The sequence below is a fragment of the Ixodes scapularis genome, unplaced genomic scaffold (genome assembly GCF_016920785.2).
Source record: "Ixodes scapularis isolate PalLabHiFi unplaced genomic scaffold, ASM1692078v2 PGA_scaffold0__279_contigs__length_252992795, whole genome shotgun sequence".
Classification (NCBI taxonomy): domain Eukaryota; kingdom Metazoa; phylum Arthropoda; class Arachnida; order Ixodida; family Ixodidae; genus Ixodes; species Ixodes scapularis.
The window spans coordinates 32,535,057-32,556,593 of record NW_024609835.1 but is presented as its reverse complement, the minus strand read 5'-3'; the positions used below and the strand labels follow the sequence as shown (position 1 = coordinate 32,556,593).

Here is a 21,537-nt window from a genome sequence, read left to right as displayed (position 1 = left end):
TGAATCCGGTTTCAGAGGACTGCGCAAGGATAACACCAATGCCACGTAATGCAGCATCAACGATCAGCTCGGTGCTTTTCTCTAAATTCGTGTAAGCCAGGGCAGTGGAGTTTGATAGCTTCTTTTCGAGCTCGTTGAATACTTGTTAAGTGACACTGGTCTGGGACCATGGTGTTCCATTGATCGTCAACTGGCGCAGATGTGTGAAGTTTGCAAGGTCAGGCAGGAAACGTCCGAAGTAGTTAACAGGCCCAGGACTCTTCGTATTTCACTGGCGTTTGTTGGTAAGGACACTGACAGGATATTTATCCTCGCCAAGTTTTTTATTTGTACATGACATATGAGAGCAACTCTACCCAGAACAAAATTTTCGGCTCAAAATTCTTTCGCACGAAATCCGCCGATCGAGACCTTGTTAGTTTGAGTTGCGCTCACTCTCTTCTCCGTGGTCACGTGCCGCTTTTTATGGTTTAGACACGACCACCAAAGATAATCTAAGTCATTGGTGGAGCTTGAAACGACCTCTGCTGACGTGGTCGCTGGAGGGTCGGGTTGAGCACAGTAAGTATTGTGGACGTCTTCCCCGACGTAGTGTAGCAGGATGGCAGTTTAACGGACGTCGCTTGTGATGCCGCAGGCTACCACGCGAAGTTGTCGAAGCGTTTCACCCATTTCAACCTCTGGGTGCCGACGTCATTGCTCTCAGTGGAACGGGTGTCGCAGAAGGGAAGCGGGGGAACTAGAACCACTAAATGAGCTACGGAATATCGGCACTCTGCTTCCAGATATTGGTGGCCGCCACCTTGGTACCGGCGGTCGTCATGATGCAAAAGTGCGACCTCCTCAGCATCAGCTTCGGTTAGGAAGCTAATGTAATGTCGCTTTCCCCTGTCGCGAACAGTTTAAACATTTGTAGAGGACGGAAAAGCGTTTCCTGCGATTTCAGATAGAACTTCAGATAACTGGCAACCATGATTTTATGCACCAAGATGGGTAAGTGCCGTTGCTCTGAAGCGTTGTTTATTCAGTGGCCACAGAAATTCGGTTTTTTGATGCTGAAGGGTCCGTACCACTAAAAATGGTTGTTTGGGCGTTCTCACGTTGTTCGATCTCAAACTCGCCACTTTTATAATCTTAGATGGTTGCTTGAAGACATGGATTCTTGTAGATTTCAAACGTTACACATGTTTATTGAACGTAACGCGGCAGCCGCGTGTGATATGCCTCTCCTTCCTACGTTGCCAGACTTCCAAGTACAAAAGGGTTAAAGACACTACAGTCGCTAAAGCACCTTGCCTCGCCGTAGGTTCAGACTCCGAACGCAACCGGCGTTATCAAAAGAACTTATTTGTTTATAATTCAGTGTCGGCGAACCCAAAGCGCGCTGGGTTCAGCGCGATGGTGTAATCGAAGCAGCGATTCGGGGCAGGGATTTGCACCCCGATACGTTCGAAACAAAAAGCAAATGCTGGGAATAACGAGTGCAAATAAGCATTTATTTTCTACCTAATGCCACACAAACGTTTGCGAAAGAAAAGAGATCAGGACGTCGAGTCCGTCAAATCATCCGCCGGCCGGCTTCAACAGAGTTGATGCACTTGCTTTTCGCAGTAGCCTTCCACGTTGATTTGCGTATAACACCGATGGGAGCGGATGATTCCTAAATTGCGCCGTCTACGCGTTCCAAATAGGGTGTAAATTTTAGGGAGCAAATTTTAGTTAATGGCCAATCTAAGACATCTGCTAGAAATACATCGTCGACGGAAAGGGTCCGTAAAAAGACTCGCTTCTCGCTAAACTCATTAGTGCCCCATCGAAAGTAAAAATAATCCTGGATTTAGCGGAAAATAAGGTCCAATGGCAACACTAGTATGTCACGGAACAGAGCGCCTTCGCGTCGTCATTGGTCGTTCACACTTTTACAACCAGACAAACACTCACAGCACAACGGCACGCACTCGCGGTTCTCGATAGAAAAATATATAAACTTCGACCTTCAACATAAAAAAAAGAAGAAAAGAAATGAACTTTTTTTTTGAAAGTTTTACAATGCATGAACTGCGGTATTTGAGGAGCGATCGTTTATGATTTTTTAGAAAACATAAAACTGTCGTTTCGAAAAAAAGTAAAACAGAATTTATATTGTAATAAAATTTTACCGCTAACTAGCGAGGAAGCATGACTTGGTGAACGTGACGTCAATTTCCCCAGAAAATCTCGTCAGGTAAACAAATCGGTTCGGTCACGTGACTCAAATTTTTTCGCTAAATTTAGCGTGATTTAAGTACAACCAGGCAGTGTCTCCGGACTGCCCTTTGTACAAGCAGTGCGATCGCGGCTCTACGTTTTCATGTTCCTAAAAAGCCCCTAAAAAGAAAAGAAAATGTTTTTAATTTTATTTTTAACAGTTTGGTTGGGACACGCGTGTCAAAAATTTATTTTACGCGAAAAAGAAAACAAAAGTAGAGCAATATTGACGACGCGAGACGCGATTTAGTCGGTGGTCCCCTCTTTCCACTAGTTTTCTGACTCGGCATTTCGGGCGCGTGGAGGAGAGGTGGATCGGCTTCGCCTTCGCGTTGAGGTCGAGAGATGGTACCACCATCTCGCTGAGGTGGAAAGAGGGTAGGATCCTTCCGTGGCGTCATGAACTTTGCGCGCAAAATTTAAAATAAATCTCGCGCCGTTAATATTGCTCTAATCCTGTTTTCGCGTCAAAATGTCCCAATAAAACTGTTAAAAAATTACTTTTTCTTTTCAGGGGCTTTTTAACGCGTACATGGAACAATGCGCTCGCCGAAATCGGCATGTTCTCTTCGCATTCAGAAACTTTGTTTGTTCCCATCGCGTCGCAGAGCCCCCGAAGGACTCCGACGTGCCTGAGCCCTCCCCTGACGCTAAGCCGTCCCGTCGCAAGCGGCCCGCGATGCAACCGGAGGACGATGGGACGCCCGAGAGCTCTGATCCGGTTCTTCTAGCGAGGCTCCATCTCCGGGTTTCCGAGACCGAGCTGGCCGACATGAGCGTGCGCGAGCTGAACGTCGAGCTCCGAGAGCGAGGCCTGAGCTGCGAGCAGGCGCGCCTGGTCAAGCACCTGCGCCGGACTCTCAAGAACCGCGGCTACGCGGCCGTGTGCCGCACGCGCCGGGTCGCCCAGCGGAGCAGCCTGGAGCGCGCCAAGGGCGAGCTGAGGAGCGCCATCGAAGCGCTCCGGGAGCAGAACGACGAGCTGGTCGCCGAGGTGGAGCGCGTCGAGCGAGACTTCCTGGGACTCGCACGCTGGTGCGTCGAGAGGGGCGTGCCGCTGCCCGAAGACATTCGCCGAGACGCGCTGGCAGCTGGCCACGGGGCCCGCCATGACGCCCACTGAGACGAGCAGACATGTACGAGTTACTAAAAAAAAAGTAATTATGTTGAGTTACTCGGTGTTGGTCTCAAAAGCAATTTGAGTAGAGCAGAAATTACTCAAATGAAAGTAATTGAGTAAATTACTAACTACCGTAAAAAAGAAGCAAATTACTTTTAAAGTTAACCTTTTTTTTATGGTGACGAGAAATTATCTATAGGTTTTGTTCCGTTAGCCAAATTCTGCTAGCCTAATATAAATCGGCTTGTTTTTTAACAGAAATGCTTAGTAGCTGGATCTGCTTCTGCGTGACTAGTTGTTTTGTATTTTTTGGTCATTGATGTACTACGGATGTATAATTTCTACTTCGGGGTTTAGCACTGCCTGAGCTTGATTTCGAGACAGTGTTTGCTTGTTTTCAGTGTTGCGTAAAGTACACTTAAAATACTTGGAAGTACAAAGTAAATGAGAGGTCATGTACTTCAAGTAAACTAGTAAGTACACTTGGTGTAATTTACTTGAAGTAAAGTACTATGGATACAATGTACATTCAAAGTAAAGAACAAGTACTTTTTAACACAAGCTTTTATTATGCCTTTTCATCCCCTGTACAGTGTTTTTCTTTCAACTGGTTTGTATCGCTCTTGGGGTAATCAGAGTTGCAACCGTTTTTCTTTTTGGAGATAGCGGCACACATTGCACAAAGTCACGTCGCCGTAGAGTAGTTATTTTTGCTCTCGCTGACTATTTAGCACAATAAACTTATAAGACACTTATTTCCATCGTTCTTATAGCAGCCAATATTTCAGTCAGAGAAATGACATCTGGAAAGACAATAGCGCGTTTTCATGTGACAATACGTCATTTTTTTTGTTTTCAAATTTGGGAAATGTACTTAGAAATCAGGAGTTGTAGTTTCCCTGGAAAGTACAAGTACATGCTCAGAGAATGTACTTTTAGTGAAGTACAAGTTTTCTAAACGTACTTTAAATAGTACTTTAAGTACATTGTACTTAAAGGACTTCCTAAGATTGCTTGTTTATTATTTCTTCATGTAAAAACGTTGGGAATTACCAACGTTTCTGGAACGATCTTCGAATCTTGGAAGACCTGCGAGTTTTTGGAGGAAAGGCAACGCAAACAGGCACTAGCCTCACTAGGGTCAGTGGCACCCGGGCCGGTAAGCCACTGCGAGCTGCCCCCCCCCCCCCCCCCCCCTTTTTCAGTACCCAGCTGCAGCACCCCTCAGCGCTGCACCGGGGACGCTACTGCAGGGGGGTCACCTTTGCATTCCCTTTTGGCCCTTTGGCACGTGATTCTTCAGGAACAGCACAAACTACGGGAGCACCAGATGAGCTTCAGAACGGGTGCTGCATTTTGTTGCCTCCTTTGAGAGAGGATGCAGTGTGTACGCCTCCTATTCAGGCGAAAGCTACTACGTTGGAGAGAAGCGGGCACAAGCTCTTTCTTCAAATGCGCGTCGTCTCCTTGAGCTTCAGGACTCAAAGAAACTCGTCTTCGGTGTTAACCCCGCAGTTACTCAGCCTCACTTGCAACGTGACTGTCCGCTCTCCACGCCTCGTAGCAGAGTTGTTGCAATAGGGGGCTCGTGAAAATTTCAGGGCGTTTCGATACAGTTCCAAAGCAAAACGCTTTGCAACTGTATTTTGTGCACACTTGAAGCAGGGAAGTCTCTTCCCGAAACTTCGTGTAATAAAGCCTCTACTGCTGGTCAAACTTTTTTCTACGTTTACGACTTTCTTGGCGACGAATTTTTCAATAATACAGTAAATTGTGTCTCTTCGGTAGATTCAACCGGGCTCATTGCCACATGAACTCTGTTGATTGGTGCGCTAGCTTCCTGTACTCTGCGTACCGGTGTCCGTCAATGCGTAAGTGTCACCCCTCTTGTACTATGACCCGCAGCCGGTCTTGATTCAACCGAACTTGTCTCAAAGATTGAGACTTCAAAATCTTGCAAATCCTTTTGCATGGCCCCAACAAGGCTCCGAAATTCGAAAAAGCGCCCTGACCTTCAGACGCGCAATGTTCCTTTCCATGCCAAATGCAAGAATCCAGGACTGGCACGTACAAATGGCAATGAGGCTTACTCAGGTGAGCGCTGGGTCTTGTTTGAAACATCGAAACAGAAAAAAAAAGAAGAAGAAAAGACCAGAGTATAAGATACGTACATACGTAATTAAAACTTTGGATCGGGCTAGTTGGTTGTGTTCTAGAGGACTTTAAAACACAAACAACACGGACGGACGAGGCGCTAAATTTCAACTGATTTAATAGAGGCAATCAACCCAACACATATGCGTGAACACTCTTGCCTATCTGCCATGGACTTAGACCATCTGGACGCACATCGGCTGTGGTTCTGTTCTTCGGCCTGCCACGCCGTTCTTGACGCGCAGTCGTCTTACCATGTCACCGGGGTCCGTAAGCGCGCGGTGTCGTCGCACCTGTATGCACAGTATGTACGCACAACAAAATGGCTCTGTCGTTTTCCGCGCATCGCACGCAGGTCCTTCATGCACGCGCTAGGTGACCTGATCTGCCTGCACTAGTGCCACTAAATAAGCTACACTTCAGAGTAACGACACTCGCCCATATTGTGGCTTAAACTCATGATTGCCAGTTATCTGATGCTTTATCTGAAATCACAAGAAAAGCTTTTTCATCCTCCACAAATGCTGAAATAGTTCGCGACAGAACCAAGCAGTGTTACACGAGCTTTCTAACACCGATTCTAATGCGGAGGAAGTCAGACTTTTGAATCATGACAATCGATCGGCAGTCGCGTCTGCTCTGCATACGAACCAAAATGGCGGCGCCCGCAACAATGTCGGGGAACTGAGTGTCAATACTCTCAGCGCAGCTCATTGAGTAGCTCCAGCTAGTGGCTCTAGCTCCAGCGTGCACCAGGGAGAAGAGGGGTTTCGGGAACGTCCACCCCGCGGGAAATGTGCTGGGAGGCTGCATTTACCATGCTTTGTTATATATATATGACCGCTGCGAGAAATGCTAAAACGCATTTCTTCGAGAATCAGCGTGGCGGCAGCAGCGATTTCGGCCCATTTTATTTTTAACACAAACAAAAACAAAAAGGAAAAAAAAGAAAAGCGCGTTGTAGGGCTTGTTATAGGAAAGCCTTGGACCTTATCTCGCGTGAGAACTTGCACACTCGCGTCTACTCCTCTTCTTTGCCTGAAAACGGCTTTCACTGGCTCGCTGGAGCGATCCGCCCGAGTATAGCATCTAATTAAATTAACGAAGGAACAGTTGCCCATTACCGGCCTTAAACCCGAAGACAAATGCTGCCTCCCTCGCGAGACTCCTAATCTGATTACGGGGGAAACCTCGTGTAGACGACGGCGACGACGACGACGTTGCTCCCCCGACCTCCTGCCACGAATAGCACGGGAAAGAACAAGAAAGAATTAAAAAAATAAAAATAAAAGGACAAGTGCGGAGAAGTAGCGGAGACGAGAAGCCGGGGATGCTTTCTTGAGCGTGAAAATTTGCCCGCGTCCTCCCTGCTCGTCAGATGATCCAACGTCGTCCCCGTGGTTGGGGCGACGCTTCCGTACGTTCTTCCTCGCGGTACAGAGCGTGCGTGCCGAGCCAAGATAAAAGGGCGCGGTGCGTCCGTGCGTGTAATAAGACGGTTTTAATGAGGACTCCGTGGCACGACTTGCCCTCGTATGTGTAAGGTTTAAAGTACGGAAGCTTCAATCTTTTTGCGTATGCGTGTTTTTTGGTTGTCACGTGCTACGAGTGCTTGTACACAGCGCGTTCTACGTGGGTGAATACGTGTGCTCTGATCGCGTGCGCGTGTGTGCGCGTGCGCGTGAGAATATAGCACGCATGTATGTGCATGCGTGGGGATATTATATGGGGTTCCGACTGTTTCTAAATTCATAAAGCAGGAAAAAAAAGGAAGAATATTATAGAAGGATAAGAAAAGTACCGACTGAAGATTTGCTTGCGTCACTTTCTGAAAGAAAAATGGCGTGGATAGTTTTCGGTTCTTCAACATGAGAAACAACCGACAGGACGTTCGGAATTTACGGATATTAAGACCGACAAAAAACAGTCCCGTGCTGAAATGCTTAAAAACTTAAAATTTTAAAAACACCTTAAGAAGAAACGTTTTTTTTTCGTTTAGCATTTGCGAAGATTTTGGGGGCGCTGCTATGTAAACTAAATACATCACACATCTGACCCGAATGACAGATAAAAAAAGAAAGCACTTGATGTTTAAGAAGTCACGACGAATTCTAGCCATCGCTCAACGTCATATCCTGAATACCGATAACTCGTCGTAGCTGTTCAATCATGTGCCATGCGACAGAATCAACCGGCTCCCGCACGAGAACGATGCGTTCGCTAGAAAGCTTTTTGCTTTCTCATGCTACATCAGAAAGCAAAAATCATAAGTCCTTTTGTATCACCTGTTCAAATATCCGTATGAGGAGGAAATAGACGAAAGTACGGTTTGCGTCATGAAAGAAAAAAGAGAACCGCGCAGCGACGAACACTGAATTGTTTTAGCGGAGCGAGTTGCAGAAAACAACGATGGTGCCTGCACTGCGTCTTGCTCTAATGATCGTAATTCACGACTTTGTGGTGTGCGCCGGTTCAACGAGGTTCAGGCAGTGCGGAAAATCACAAGGTGAGTTCGTTCTAAAATGCATAACTTTCCTAAAAAAAGAAAAAAAAAAAAAGGAGAGCAATCTTGTGTTTATTTACAGTACAGGCACAGCAATAGCTGGGATATCTGATCGAACCAGAGTGTATCCTTATGATATCCTGCCCCTTACGTGGAGGAGTCATATTTTATGTATGCTCGGAAAGTAACACAGAAGCTTTTTAAAGAGGCTTTCACACGGGGTAGAAATCCCTCCCCCCTCTGATTCCCGGAATGCGCATCACGTGGTAAACACGTCACGCCTTTGCGCGTAGCCGAGATGATGTCGTAGACAATCCAGGGGTTTGGAGGAGCTTTTTGCTCGGGCTTCATAAACAGTTCCCGCCTCGGCGGATATCTCTTCGCTGTCGGCGCTATTTTGTTCGCATGCCTGGCAACTTTACGGATTTCGTTCTGCGGGGTACATCGGGATCGCCTAACTTGTTGTGGCTTGCGCTTACTCATATGGTTCTAGGCACCTGACGGAGCATTCGATATGCATCAATACCGTTCAACAAGCCGCTCCTCCTCTAACTAGCTTTGGATTCCAGGTTCATTGCGTCGCATCCACCCATTCCAGAAGCATATTTTTTTTTAACGGGAAGCAGTTCGTCATCTTCGGCATCTAACAGTGCTGCTGCCATAATTGCGTATCTTCATTTCATGTACGCACCCGTTTTTCTACTCTGGTCAGCGCGCGCAGAGTCCTGTTGTCGAGAGTGCGCGCACACTAAATGCGTCTGATAACACCGTCATCCCTCTCGGCTCCCCGCCCTTCGTGTGAATGCTGGAGTCGGGGAGGGAGTCCCGATGATTCCGCCTATCCCTCACGTCACACACATACCTGCTCGAATGCATGCCCCTGTGTGAATACCCCTTAACGGACGCAGTGTGAGACTCAAATAGGGAGTTTTCGTAGACCGCGTTGCCCATCCGCTAAGCGTTCCGCAACGAATAAGTTGCTACTGCGCCTGCGCACCGATAGCCTTGACTGTGGAGTTCCCGCTATCATAGCGGGTTGCGGAGGGCCTTGCGGGACGGCGAAAACGATCTACGAAAACTCCCTAATGACGGGATCACCGTGGGCGGGGTGCGACGCCACCGTAACTGCGGCCATCTAGCGGGCGCTGCACGAGACTCATACGCCCAGATGTCCTCAATGCACGCGATTTACTAAGCGGCGTATTGAGGCTGCTGGCCTAGTTTTGGCAATAAAGGAGAAATCAAAAATCTGCTGGCGTAGTTTTTGTGGTTTTGCGCTCGCTTCAAAAACTGCCAACCCAAAATCAAATGCTAAAAAAAAAAAAAATGCAACGTTTTTTTTGGTGAGGTCGACTACGGACGCTTCGCATCGCCCTGCATACGTCATATCGAGTGAAGGGGAAGAGCCCTTAAGGCTACCTTTATAACAAAAGGAAATAAAGGGCCTTTTGTATCGTGTTCGCGGCCCCCTGGGTGTCTGTGAAATGGCTGCCGTAAACGTGCGAGTCAGACAGGAAGGGCAGCGTTTTTGGATATTACGAAGACACGCGTGGGCAGGAGGACGAGTTGCGGAGTAACGAAGGAGCTCGAAGACATGAAATATGGATCGGCGGAAGGAGGTAGGAGGGAGGGGAGAGGAGAAAAGTTGCAACAGGCAGCAGACAACAAAGTCTGCGCTATGGAAAAGGGGTGGAGACGGGGCCGGAACGCGCCAGGTCATGAGCGCTGACAGCGGGGTCACAGAAAGAACGAGAAAGAAAGGGACAGACGAGCGGAAAAAGAAAGCAGACAAAAAGGTTAAACGGGTTCGTTTTGCCGCGACGAGTAAAGTTGTTCATGCGCTCGGCCAACTACAAGGTGTCACAAGAGAAAATTTACACGGTCTTTTTTAATGCAAAAATAAACTAGGCATCGCCGAACGCTCATTCTCCTCCCAAAGGTAGAACTAGAATTCACAACCAGATGCTAAAGTTTCAGCCCGATCCGATAACTTAATCAAAACTTATAAGTGATTTTCTGAAAATTTCAATGAGAAAATGGCGCCCATTTTTTGCCCGTTTTCGGTTTCTGGTGCCATAGAGCCCATGTGTTTGAAAACTCCGTCGGCCGCCATTTTTCCACAGAAATTTTCAGAAAATCACTTATAACCGGATCGGGCTGAAACTTTGGCATCTGGTTGTGACCTCTAGCGCTACATTTGGGCGGAGAATGAGCGTTCGGCGATGCCTAGTTTATTTTTGCGGTAAAAAAAAAGACCGTGTAAATTTTCTTTTGTGACACCCTGTATGTTTGTCTCTATACAATGCGCAATTCGGGTGTTTTCCTGAAAAGTATAGCTAGACAAGGACTAGGCAGAGGCCTTACGGGGAATGCTTTGCTTCTTCTTCATGTATGCTAAGGCGTCGTCAGCGATGTGGGTCCATCGGGAGCACCAACTGGAACAACCGATGTCCTCCTGTATTCCGCCGCCATTACGAAGCGGCCCGATCGAATGCATGGAGCCTTTCCCTCTAGACTTTTATAATAACTCTATGTGCTGTGGCCCCAGTTTCTGAGAGTTGGCACTACTTTCGCGCTATCATCATCATCGTCATTGTCGTCATAGTACAGTGTGGTCATAGCGTGGATATAGATCTGGCCCCTCCCATTGACGCGCGAGAAGCTGCAGAATTATACGTTGGATAACCGGAACGTCGTCTGCTGCGGACGCTTGTTGGGGGGCATGAATCCTGACGACGAAAGCCTGTTTCTGGGTAATTTGTGCTATTTACGTTGCATGATTGTTATTTTTTTTTTAGCGTATCATTTGTTGAGCTTGAAAACTCGCCTTTTCCAAAGGCGTTCTAAATGCGTGTCATACATAGGGCCTCCTCTTCCTTCACCTATAGTGGGCTCAGTAAAAAGCGACTGAAGGGTACATTGCGAGAGACTTGTGAACATATAAACGCTTCACAGTGTCACGTGACGTCACGATTCCACGTGATTTTATGGTATCACGTGACATTATAGTGTATATATTGGATAGATTGAGTAAGTGTCTGTATATAGTTTGCCTATTTTTATGTGCCCATATCTACAAGGTACGCCATAACATTGTCAGCAAATATGTGGGTAGCGGCCCAGCATGAGCGTTCTGTTCAGCCGAGAACCGTATTACAAAAACGAATGGCGATCAAGCATACAGCGCCATGTCGGGCTCTGCGTTTAAATAAATCTCAATGCTCAAAAACCACAGGGGTGATCATCTATGAATGCGATAGGATATATCGTTGCACACCTCCAAATTTAGCGGAGAAATCGAATCGGTGCAAAGGTCGTTGAAGTAAAGCACAAGGAGGGTGGAAACCCGAAGGTTTATATTCTGAAGAGCGGCGCTTTTCGACCGCCAACGCCGGTCAGAATCTGGTCACGAGCCTCGGCGCAAGGCATGCGCTTCTCGGCTCGTCAGTCTCACGCGCGGAGCGCGTGGATGTCCGAGTACATAACATCTCTTTCCCCCTAAAAAGTGCAAGCGATCAGGCGGCTGTCGCTTTCGCCTTGACCGTCTGGGCAACACAAGGTCTCCCAGCTCCGTTTCGGACCTCTCGGGGGAATCGCCGGCGCTGTCTTCCGCTACAGGCTGCGTAGGTAAGACAGGTTTTGTTGCTGGGTCCGCTTCTGATCTGTCACTGGAGCTGCCGGCACTGTCCTCCGTTGTTGTCTGTCTCGCCAGCTTGTCATCCGCCGTTGGGCCGTCGGTCTGTTGCGCGTGGCTGGCCTCTAGCTGGGTTCGCAGCGTATCTTCCGCGTCTCGCTGTCGCAGCTGGTCCACGTGCCACCGCTGTTGTCCATCGGGCGTGTTCAGCGTGACCATCCGCCTCCCTTGCGTGGATGTTACCGTTCCCGGTAGCCACCTTGGACCCCGTTGATACTGGCGTGACCAGACGTGCGTTCCCGGAGCAAGTAGCGGTGATTTGGTGATTAAGGACGATGGGAAAGTCACGGCGTGCTCTGGTTCTTGACGGCTTGGGAAGAAGCTGGTTAGTCTCGTCCTCGGTTGGTAGCCCAGCAACAACTCAGACGGCGATTTGCCGTCCTTGACAGGAGTGCACCGGTAACGAAATAAAAACTTATAAATCCGGTTTTGTAGAGTGTCGCCTTCGTTTTTCTTTAGGCCTTCTTTAAGAGTGCGAACAGCCCGCTCGGCTAACCCATTCGACTGCGGGTGATATGGTGCGGTTGTCAGATGACACACGTGGTTTTCTTTCAAAAATCATGCCATCGCCGCGCTTGAAAATTGCGGGCCATTGTCCGATACCAGTGTTTCAGGGAGGCCGAAGCGAGCGAAGATTCCTCTAAGGACATCAATGGTTGTGTCCGCTGTTGCCGTCTCCATTGGGACAGCCTCAATCCATTTGGTGTCCGAATCAACCAGGACAAAAACCATGTGACCGTCCGTAGGACCGGCGAAATCCATGTGCAGAAGGCACCAGCGTTTGTTAGTTTCTGGCCACTTTGATGGAGCCTGAGCCGCGGGCATCGGCCACCACTGCACGCACTGCGGGCAGTTCTTTGCAAGTCTCTCAATTTCATGGTCTAAGCCCGGGTACCAAAAAACTGTCCGGGCGAGACTCTTCATTGCCAAGATCTCGGGATGGGTATCGTGTAGCTCTTTCAGCAGGCACGCTCTCGCAGTTGCCGGGAGAATCACTCGATGACCCCACTAGATCAGATCGTGGCACACCGTGAGTTCATGCCTTCGGACAAAGTACGGCTGGAAAGTCTGCTGATCCGTGCGCAAATGTGGTGGCCACCCGCCTTGAACCCATCTCTTTACTTGTCGGAGGATCTTGTCCTCGGTGGTCAGGGCCGCCAACTGCTGTGCAGACAGAGTTCGGTCGTCTAAGTGCTGACTGTACAACACGTACTCCATAAGCTCGCTATTGCTGCCATCCTCTTGTTCCGGCAAAGGCAAGCGACTGAGGGCGTCGGCATTGCCATTCTGCTACCCCTTCCGGTACTCGATGTCGTACTGGTACGCTGAGAGAAGCAATGCCCACCGTTGAATTCTGGCCGCCGCCATTTGGGGAATCGGCCCCTCCGGATGAAACAGTGCCGTTAGTGGCTTGTGATCGGTCACCAGTGTGAAGCGGTTTCCGAAGAGATAATCCCAAAACTTTAAAACTCCGAAGACCAAGGCCAGCGCCTCCTTTTCGAGTTGAGAATAATTGCGTTCCGCTAATGTCAGTGTCCTTGAACGGAACGCTATCGGGAAATCCCTTCCGTTTATGCGATGTGACAGCACCTCGCCGAGTCCGTCCGGTGATGCATCACATTCTATCCGCAACTGCTTGCTGGGATCGTAATGGACCAGAAAATTTGCGTCAGCCATAGAGCGCTTCGCCTCTTGGAAGGCCCTCTCCTGGTCTTGTCCCCACCGCCATGATTCACCTTTTGCCAACAGCCGATATAGCGGAGCCAAGGTCGCTGCCAGGTTGGGTAAAAATTTGGCATAATACGTGACTAACCCCAGGAAGGATTTCAGCTGGCTTACCGATGTCGGTCTCGGCGCTGCTGTCACTGCCTCGAGGTTGTCTCGCTGAGGGTGCAGACCCAGGGCGTCAATCTTGTGTCCCAAAAACGGCACTTGCTTCTCTCGGAACTTGCATTTGGCTTGGTTCAACTTAAGGCCGCTGTCCCGTAGCCGCTGAAACACCTGTCGGAGTGTCGATGTATCGTTCTCTTTTTCTGCGACGATGATGTCATCCAGATATACTTTAACACGTGGAAGGTCGTGCAGAAGTGACTCGATACGGCGTTGAAATAAAGCTGGGGCGGACGCGATGCCGAAAGCCAAACGGTTGTAGCGGTACAAGCCTTGGTGCGTGTTTAACACATCCATCTTACGAGCCTCCTCGTCGAAGGGAAGCTGATTGTACGCATTGCGTAAATTGAGCGTGCTGAATACCTTTCCACCGTACAGTGATGCAAAAATGTCGTCAATTTTCGGCAGTGGATACTGCTCCAGGTGTGTAGCAGGGTTGACCGTTAGCTTGAAATCGCCGCACAGCCTTATATCACCGTTCTTCTTCGCCACCGGCACAACTGGTGTAGCCCACTCTGAAATACGGATCGGGGAGAGTACCCCATCTGCCACTAGACGGTTGATTTCTGCCGTCACTTTTTCACGAAGTGCGTATGGCACCGGACGCGCCTTGCAGAAGCGGGGAAGAGCACCTTCCTTCTTATGTAGGCTCACGGGTGGGCCTTCACAGCAGCCCAACTTCTTTTCGAAGACGTCAGCAAATTCCTCCAGCATTCTTTGCACCAGGGCGTCTCCGCGCAGCACGTTCACATGAAAGGGCATTTCTACTTTTAGCAGTGACAAACCAACGTCTTCAAACGCTTGAATCGTGTTTCGGCCACACAGTAAGGGTCCTTCGCAATCTACAACGACCAGAACGCTCCTCACCAGTGCTTGTCCGTGCTGGACCCTCATGGAGTTCTACCGAGCACCGGCAGAGGCCCTAGGAAGCACGACAAGCGAAGGGGAGTCTTTTCCAACGCAGGCCACCACTTGCGATGTCTCTTGAAAACGCTCTTGGGTATCACGCTCACTGGTGATCCCGTATCCACAAGCATTCGCAGCTTCCGGTCTTCCCACAGTAAGTCTTGTTCGATCGGTCTCACGATGTCTCGGTTAGACAAACTGTGAGCGACCAAGGCGTGGAGCATCTCTTCCTCGCCGTCTTCGTCGTTATCTGAATCTCTCAGCGCGTACGCTCCTTGCCGAGTAGCGCGACCCGACGAACATACCCTCGCCAAGTGTCCCTTCTTGCCACACCTGTGACACACAGAGCTGCGGTGTCGGCACTCGTCCGCTGCATGATGTGCGTCGCATCTCCAACACAACCTGCGTGGACTGACTGTGCTGGCGCTGGTACCGTGTCCGCTAGGACGCCGATTGCCCCGTCGATTTCAAAGAAAATGCACACCGCCAGCCCCGTCCCCGGAATCAGTCTTCCGCATTGCCCGGGCGTTCTCGGCGGCTGTCTCCGATGACATTGCAAATTCTTCCGCCTCTTCCAAGTTCAATTTCTTACGCGTGAGTAAGAAACGTCGTGCCTCGTCATCCCGCATGCCACAAACGATTCTGTCCCGCAGCATACGGTCCAGGCTCCCGCCAAAATTGCAATTTTTAGCGAGACGCCGCAGGTCAGCTACAAAGTCTTGAACCTTCTTTCCTTCTTCTCTTTTGCGTAAAAAGAACGCGTAGCTGGCAGCAATCTCGTTCGCTTGGGGATCGAAGTGCTCTTCAAGGTAGCTCACGACGCCCTCGTACGTCAGGCTATTGACGCACGTCGTCTGGCAGCGCCCTTGCAGAATTCGGACGACGTTGTCGCTGAGGGACGATACCAGAAGGGCTCGACGCTTCGCTGCATCCGTAACACAGTGGCCTTCAAAGTAGGCCTCCAGGCGAATTCGATACGTGCTCCAGCTGCTCTTCGTTTCGTCGAACTCGGGCGTGCGTGACCCCATCCTTGCTTTCTTCTCACCTTAGCGTGATGTTCCATCGCGGAAGAAGCCCATTCCTCGTCGCCACTGAAACAAAGCACAAGGAGGGTGGAAACCCGAAGGTTTATATTCTGAAGAGCGGCGCTTTTCGACCGCCGACGCCGGTCAGAATCTGGTCACGAGCTGTCTGGTCACGAGCCTCGGCGCAAGGTACGCGCTTCTCGGCTCGTCAGTCTCACACGCGGAGCGCGGGGATGTCCGAGTACACAACAGTCGTGATGTAAATTTTTCTACACTGTAATTTTTCCGCAAAATTTAGAGGGGAAACTCCCCGGTAAATTTAGCGACGTCCTCTAGAACGATACTGAATCCATTTCGTCCTTGAGATCACCCAAGAGGTCATCCTTAAGGTCGTCGTAGACGTCGTTCTTAACCTCGTGCTCCAAGACGTCAAGATTACAGGGCAGCAAATCGATGGTCGAGGCAAGTTCGTAGAAATAATAGAAGTGAATATCTCTGAATGCGGTAACATTTATCGTTGCCCACCGCCAAATTTAACGGGGAAACTGAATTGGTGCATAGGTCGTGACGTCAATGTTTTTTTTTGTGCTAAATTTAGTGGTGCATGGCCTCAGTAGCAGGAGTGAACAGCTTTTAGCCTCTGGGTTTAAATCAGCGTCGAAGCACGATAGCGCTCACATTCTTCACAGGATAAACTGATAAGAAAATTGTTAATGAAAAGTTCTTCATTGAACAGCGCTGTTCTTTGTGCATACGTCCACTTTTAAAACTGGAGGTAATATAGAGGTGGCTTGACAAAAATGGCGGCAGTGTGAAAGTGCTCCTCGCAGGTGTGGTGTCGAGTTCAAAAAGCTCCGCCCTGGCCTCCAGGGTGGCCTTGAATTGTGGTCGGACTTTCCTTGTCGGCAATCCTCTGAACTCGGCGAAACTCTACGAGGCAAGTAACGCTCCCGACTCTCTCAGAAGACCCTACACGCAGACATCGCAGACATGTACACGTGATAAAAAAAAGTAGTGATGTACCGCTACTCGTTGCTCGCTCAATAAGCAACGAAGTACATTACTCGGCGTACTTCGTTGGTACGCTAACGGTAAATGACAAGCTCAAAGTAACCAGAAAGTAACCCGTCTTTTTATTTAGCGGCATAAACGTGTCCCTCTGTGTATATTAGTAACGAGCCCCTACCGAAAAATCCGGTATAACTTTTCCCTATCCGGATTATGGAACCGGAAATTTGTTTCTGGAAACCCAAAATCCAGATTGTAGACAAAGGAATAATTTCTGAAAACCTAAACTCCAGATAGAATCCGGATAGAGTCCAGATAGCTTTCCGGTTCCATAATCCGGATAGCGAAAACTTATACCGGATTTTTAGGTAGGGGCGTTACTAATATTCACAAAGGAACGCGTTAATGCAGCTCAAAAAAAAAAAAAAAGACGGGTTACTTTCTGGTTATTTTGAATTTGTCGTTTTTCTGACGTAGTAACAACCAGACTTGTACGTAATCCGTTACAAGTAACGGAATTACTTGTAATTCCTTACATTTATCGGTAATTTAGTAACGGAATAATTACATATTTTCTAGAGTAATTTAAAGTAATTCCCTTACATTTTTGACGTAACGGATTCCTTGTAATCCGTTACTTTTTTTTTTTTAAGGTCAACCCCCCTCCCCAATTCTAAATATTTTTTTTTTCATTTTTGTAAAGTCGAGCGCTGTGACACTGTCACGCGAATCGACCAGCGCAAAGGGAGGCTTGGCACTCTTCAGTTCCGCAAACCCCTTTTTTTGCAACACCAAGCCCCTGTATCTATCTTTTTTTTTTTTTTAGACCCTAACATCAATGAAAAAAAAAAAACAAATAAACACTTCTACAAAAAAAAAAAAAAGAAAAAAAAAGGGGGGGGGGCAAGTCATTTCCGCTTTTTTTTTTTATTTCCTTTTTTTGGTGTCATCCTCTCCCCGAAGACGGGGAGAGGACACCAAGTGATTGTGCGCCTCTTCGAGAAGCTCCAGGTGGTAAGTGCACTGAAAAGAATTAAAAATGTCCTTCTCGGTTATAGTGACTCCGTCTACCCTACCATTTTCATAATGTCACAACACGAGACAACGCTCCGTGTACCCTACCCTTTTTGTGAGTCAGCTTTTTGCGAGCACTTATAGACATTTTCCACAGGGGCGCCGCCATCTTTAATTGTCGTCACTTCCAGTATGGGCGACGACAAAATAGTAAAACATTTCAACCTGTAACCAGTAAAAAAATAGAGGGGAGCCAAAACAAGAATGTGTGACGGTTAGACATATATCCCAAATGTCTTCTATTGGCGTGGCGACGGCAAAGTAATGTTTTCGCCCATACTGGAAGTGACGACAATTCAAGATGGCGGCGCCCTTGTGGAAAAGGTCTATAAAATGGTAAGAATCTTCCTTTCTTCTTCTTCCTGTTTTGCCCCAGCAGGACGCATCTTATCTCAAGCAGATATTTTTACAAATAAAACATAATGGTGGCTGACGTAGACTTGATATTCTGGGCTTGAGGAGAAAGCGAAATTCGTTAGTGGGGCCATAGCGTGGCTTACTTAGTACTCTGCCCTTTGCTGGCCGTGGCATCAGCGGACGTCTATCTGGAGAACACCGGAGTAAACGGCAGTCAGTCCGTGCTCCGTGCGTTTTCGAACGGCACCAAGGAAGGTACACACGACCAACGTGCGTTTACATTTCCTTGTTTTAACCGACGTTCTAATTGTTGTTATGAGTATCCTTCTTTTTCTTTTATTACTTATATTTATATACTGGAAACTTTTTTTTTATTCACCAACGTCTTAAGTGAGGCTCGAACTATTCAGAACCAAAGGAAGAAGAATATTGAACCAGACCTTATTTATTATTTAATTATCCCCTTACTGTTACAACTATGTTTTGCTGTTGATGACTTCTACAGCTTCGCGATTTAGACAATGGAGAATTTTAGTAGATCGGTCCGATGACTCCGATAATGATATCCGATACTTCGCCGCCGTCTTTGCGTATGCGTCATATCGTTACTGGGTACCGTTATCGCGGGTATCGGAGGTATCGGAAGGATCTACTAAATCTCTCGACTAGCAGGCAACGGCTGCAACGACGAAGCTTTGCTCTACATTCGAGGTAAATAGCACTTCCCTTGCTTCGCTGAAAAAGCTCAATGCAGAGCATGAAGCATTCGTGAGGAACAATATGCCACTCCCATTTAGTGCCTCAGTTCAAATGGTGTTCAGCGTAGCAGTCGACGTACTGAGTAAGAAATAACGCAAATTGTTCTGAAGAGACTTTCGAGAGCCAGCTGTTGCTCAAAATACTCAAGGTCATTAAAAGGAACAGGTGGCAAGAATAAGAACTTGAATAACCCTCTTCCCTTTGTCTCTTACTTGAGGACAATAATGTTAAAAGTAACGCCACGAATGTAACGGATTACTTTTTGGGGTAACGGTCAGTTACTTTTATGGGAGGGTAATTGTAATTGTAATAAATTACAATTTAGCCTCGAGTAATTGTAAATGTAATTCCTTACTATTTTTCAGTAACGTGTACAAGTCTGGTAACAACCATGCAATGTTTCGTGTTGTCAATATGGCCTCGCTTAATTCTTACACCTTTAATGCGCACACTGATTGTGGCAATAATTGTGACCATACTATCATACTTTCTACACATTTTGTTTTTATTTTCTCTCCGGTGCTTCTTTGCCACGTGCTGGTCTAAAAACCAAATTGGGCTGCTTGTGTACCAAACATCCTTCTCCGGGAGGGTCTAAGACTGCGGCTCGTTACTCTATCAAAAAGCAGTGTTAATACGTTGATCGATCCTTTCTTTGCAAAAAGAAAAAAATAAGTCGATGCCAGGTCAGTAGAAGTAACTAGTTATAAGTAACGCGTTACTTGTAACTTGGTACGTACGAGCCTGCCTGCGTGTAAGCTGCTCCATGGTGTGCATGAAACGCCAATAAACTGTTTTTTGGTTGTCAACTTAGTCAATGATGCACACGAGGGGTATTCCGCGCCACATGGAGTAAGCGGGCACGTTGGCAAACCTTCACCGTTGTGCCGCAGTCAGACGGGCACATTACAGGCGTTATCGGCGAACCAGCACACGCCGATAAGCGCAATGTCGCGAGCTAATTTGCCGATCCTTTAAAGGTGTTCATTTTGAACGCCTTTAATGTGCCCGTCTGACTGCGGCATTATACCTTATGGCCATTGGAGCATGATACCAATCAATCTCTTATTGGCTGAGTCAGATAAAAGAAAATCAATGATTGGTGTTTCATGGGCATTGCACGCGGCGGCTTCTAAATACAAGTTCAAGTTCAAGTTCAAGTTTTATTCGCCTCAAAGACGTTCGTTCGAACGTATTACATGAGGGGGGGGGGGTAGAAAAATACAATCAAATGCAAGATGGAATGGCAATCAAAGAACTAACTGAGGTGAAAAATTAACAACAAGCAAAAACAAAGAACGAACTATACAGGATTCGGAACAAAGTTTACACAAACCGGGCATAGCAGAACTGGGAACACAGTGTGCAATTTATAGTAAACACAAGCAGACATGGCGCGGAAAACATATCATGGAACCAAAGCCGAAGTTTTTTCGCGGAATATTATTTCGTTCTGTTCAGTGACTATGTCGTTAGGGAGAGAATTCCAATTTTTAATGGACAGAGCAAGAGGAGAGTATTTGTATCTATTAGTGCGACCGAACATAGGTGCAATTTTTAAGGAATGATCATGACGCAAAGAAATGTATGAGGCAGGCTTACAGTGAGTGAGCATGAATGATGGCATGTTGTAATAAAACTTATGAAAAAGAGTAAGGCGAGCGACTGTCCGACGTGATTCAAGAGAAGTTAAATTAGAAAGAACCTTTAGTTGGGAGACACTGATTTTCGTACTGTAGTTTCGATGAATGAAGCGGACGGCCTTATTCTGGACTGATTCTAGTCTATTAATGAGGTAAAGTTGATGAGGAGCCCATATGGTGCTAGCAAATTCAAGTTTCGATCTAACGAGGGTTTTATATGCAGTAAGTTTCACGTCCTGTTGAGCAAGGTATAAATGCCTTCTCAGAAATCCCAGAGTTCTTAATGATGTATTAACGATGTTTTCGATATGGGCATTCCAGGTTAGATCATCGGTAAAAGTGATACCTAAGTACTTGTATGAATGAGTAGATAAAATAGGATCGCAAAAAATTGAGTACGAGGGATTGTGGTGTTTTGAGGAATTAAAAGAAACGAGCTTGGTTTTAGTAACATTTATGTTCATTTGCCATGTTAAGCACCATTCACCCAAGATGTCGATGTCGCGTTGAAGGAGTTCCGAATCGCTAGGATGAGAAATTCGGCGGTACAGTACACAGTCATCAGCAAAAAGCCTTACTGATGACGAGATTAGTGAAGGTAAGTCGTTTATGTAGATGAGAAACAAAAGTGGACCTAAGACGCTGCCCTGTGGAACTCCGGATTTAACTGTAATGGCGGGCGAGGACGTGTCATCTATACATACATACTGCTTACGATTGGTGAGAAATGATGAGATCCAACTGACGATTTTGTCATTTATGTTTAATTGAGAAAGTTTTAGAAGTAAGCGTTGATGAGGGACAGTATCAAAGGCTTTAGCGAAATCAATGAAAATTGCGTCAGTAGTATAAGAGTCGTTAAAGTTATCGTGGAGATCTGTTACGAATTCAAATAACTGAGTATCACAGGAAAGATGTTTGCGAAAGCCGTGTTGTTGAGGGTGAAGATAGCTAAAGTTGTTAAGATAGTCCATGACTTGAGAGTAGATGACATGTTCGAATATTTTACATGGTATGCTTGTCAGAGAGATGGGTCTGTAATTTGAAGGGTCATTGCGGTTTCCATGCTTATGTACAGGGATGACTTTTGCAACTTTCCAATCGAGCGGTAATTCAGACAAATCAAGTGAAGCTTGAAAAAGGCGGCACAAGATAAT

At 47.3% G+C, this 21,537-nt stretch overlaps 1 protein-coding gene and 1 pseudogene across 1 annotated transcript; one reads left to right on the top strand and one right to left on the bottom strand.

The window, feature by feature from the left end:
* The first annotated feature begins 199 nt into the window (after nt 1-199).
* On the top strand, nt 200-3,535 carry LOC120837513 (transcription factor MafK-like). The gene is made up of 2 exons (XM_040206935.2): nt 200-217; nt 2,762-3,535. The coding sequence occupies exons 1-2, from the start codon at nt 200-202 to the stop codon at nt 3,368-3,370; spliced, it is 627 nt and encodes a 208-aa protein (XP_040062869.1). The 3' UTR covers nt 3,371-3,535.
* Nucleotides 3,536-8,038: 4,503 nt separating this feature from the next.
* LOC120837512 lies at nt 8,039-14,738 on the bottom strand (annotated as a pseudogene).
* Between the last annotated feature and the right edge of the window lie 6,799 nt (nt 14,739-21,537).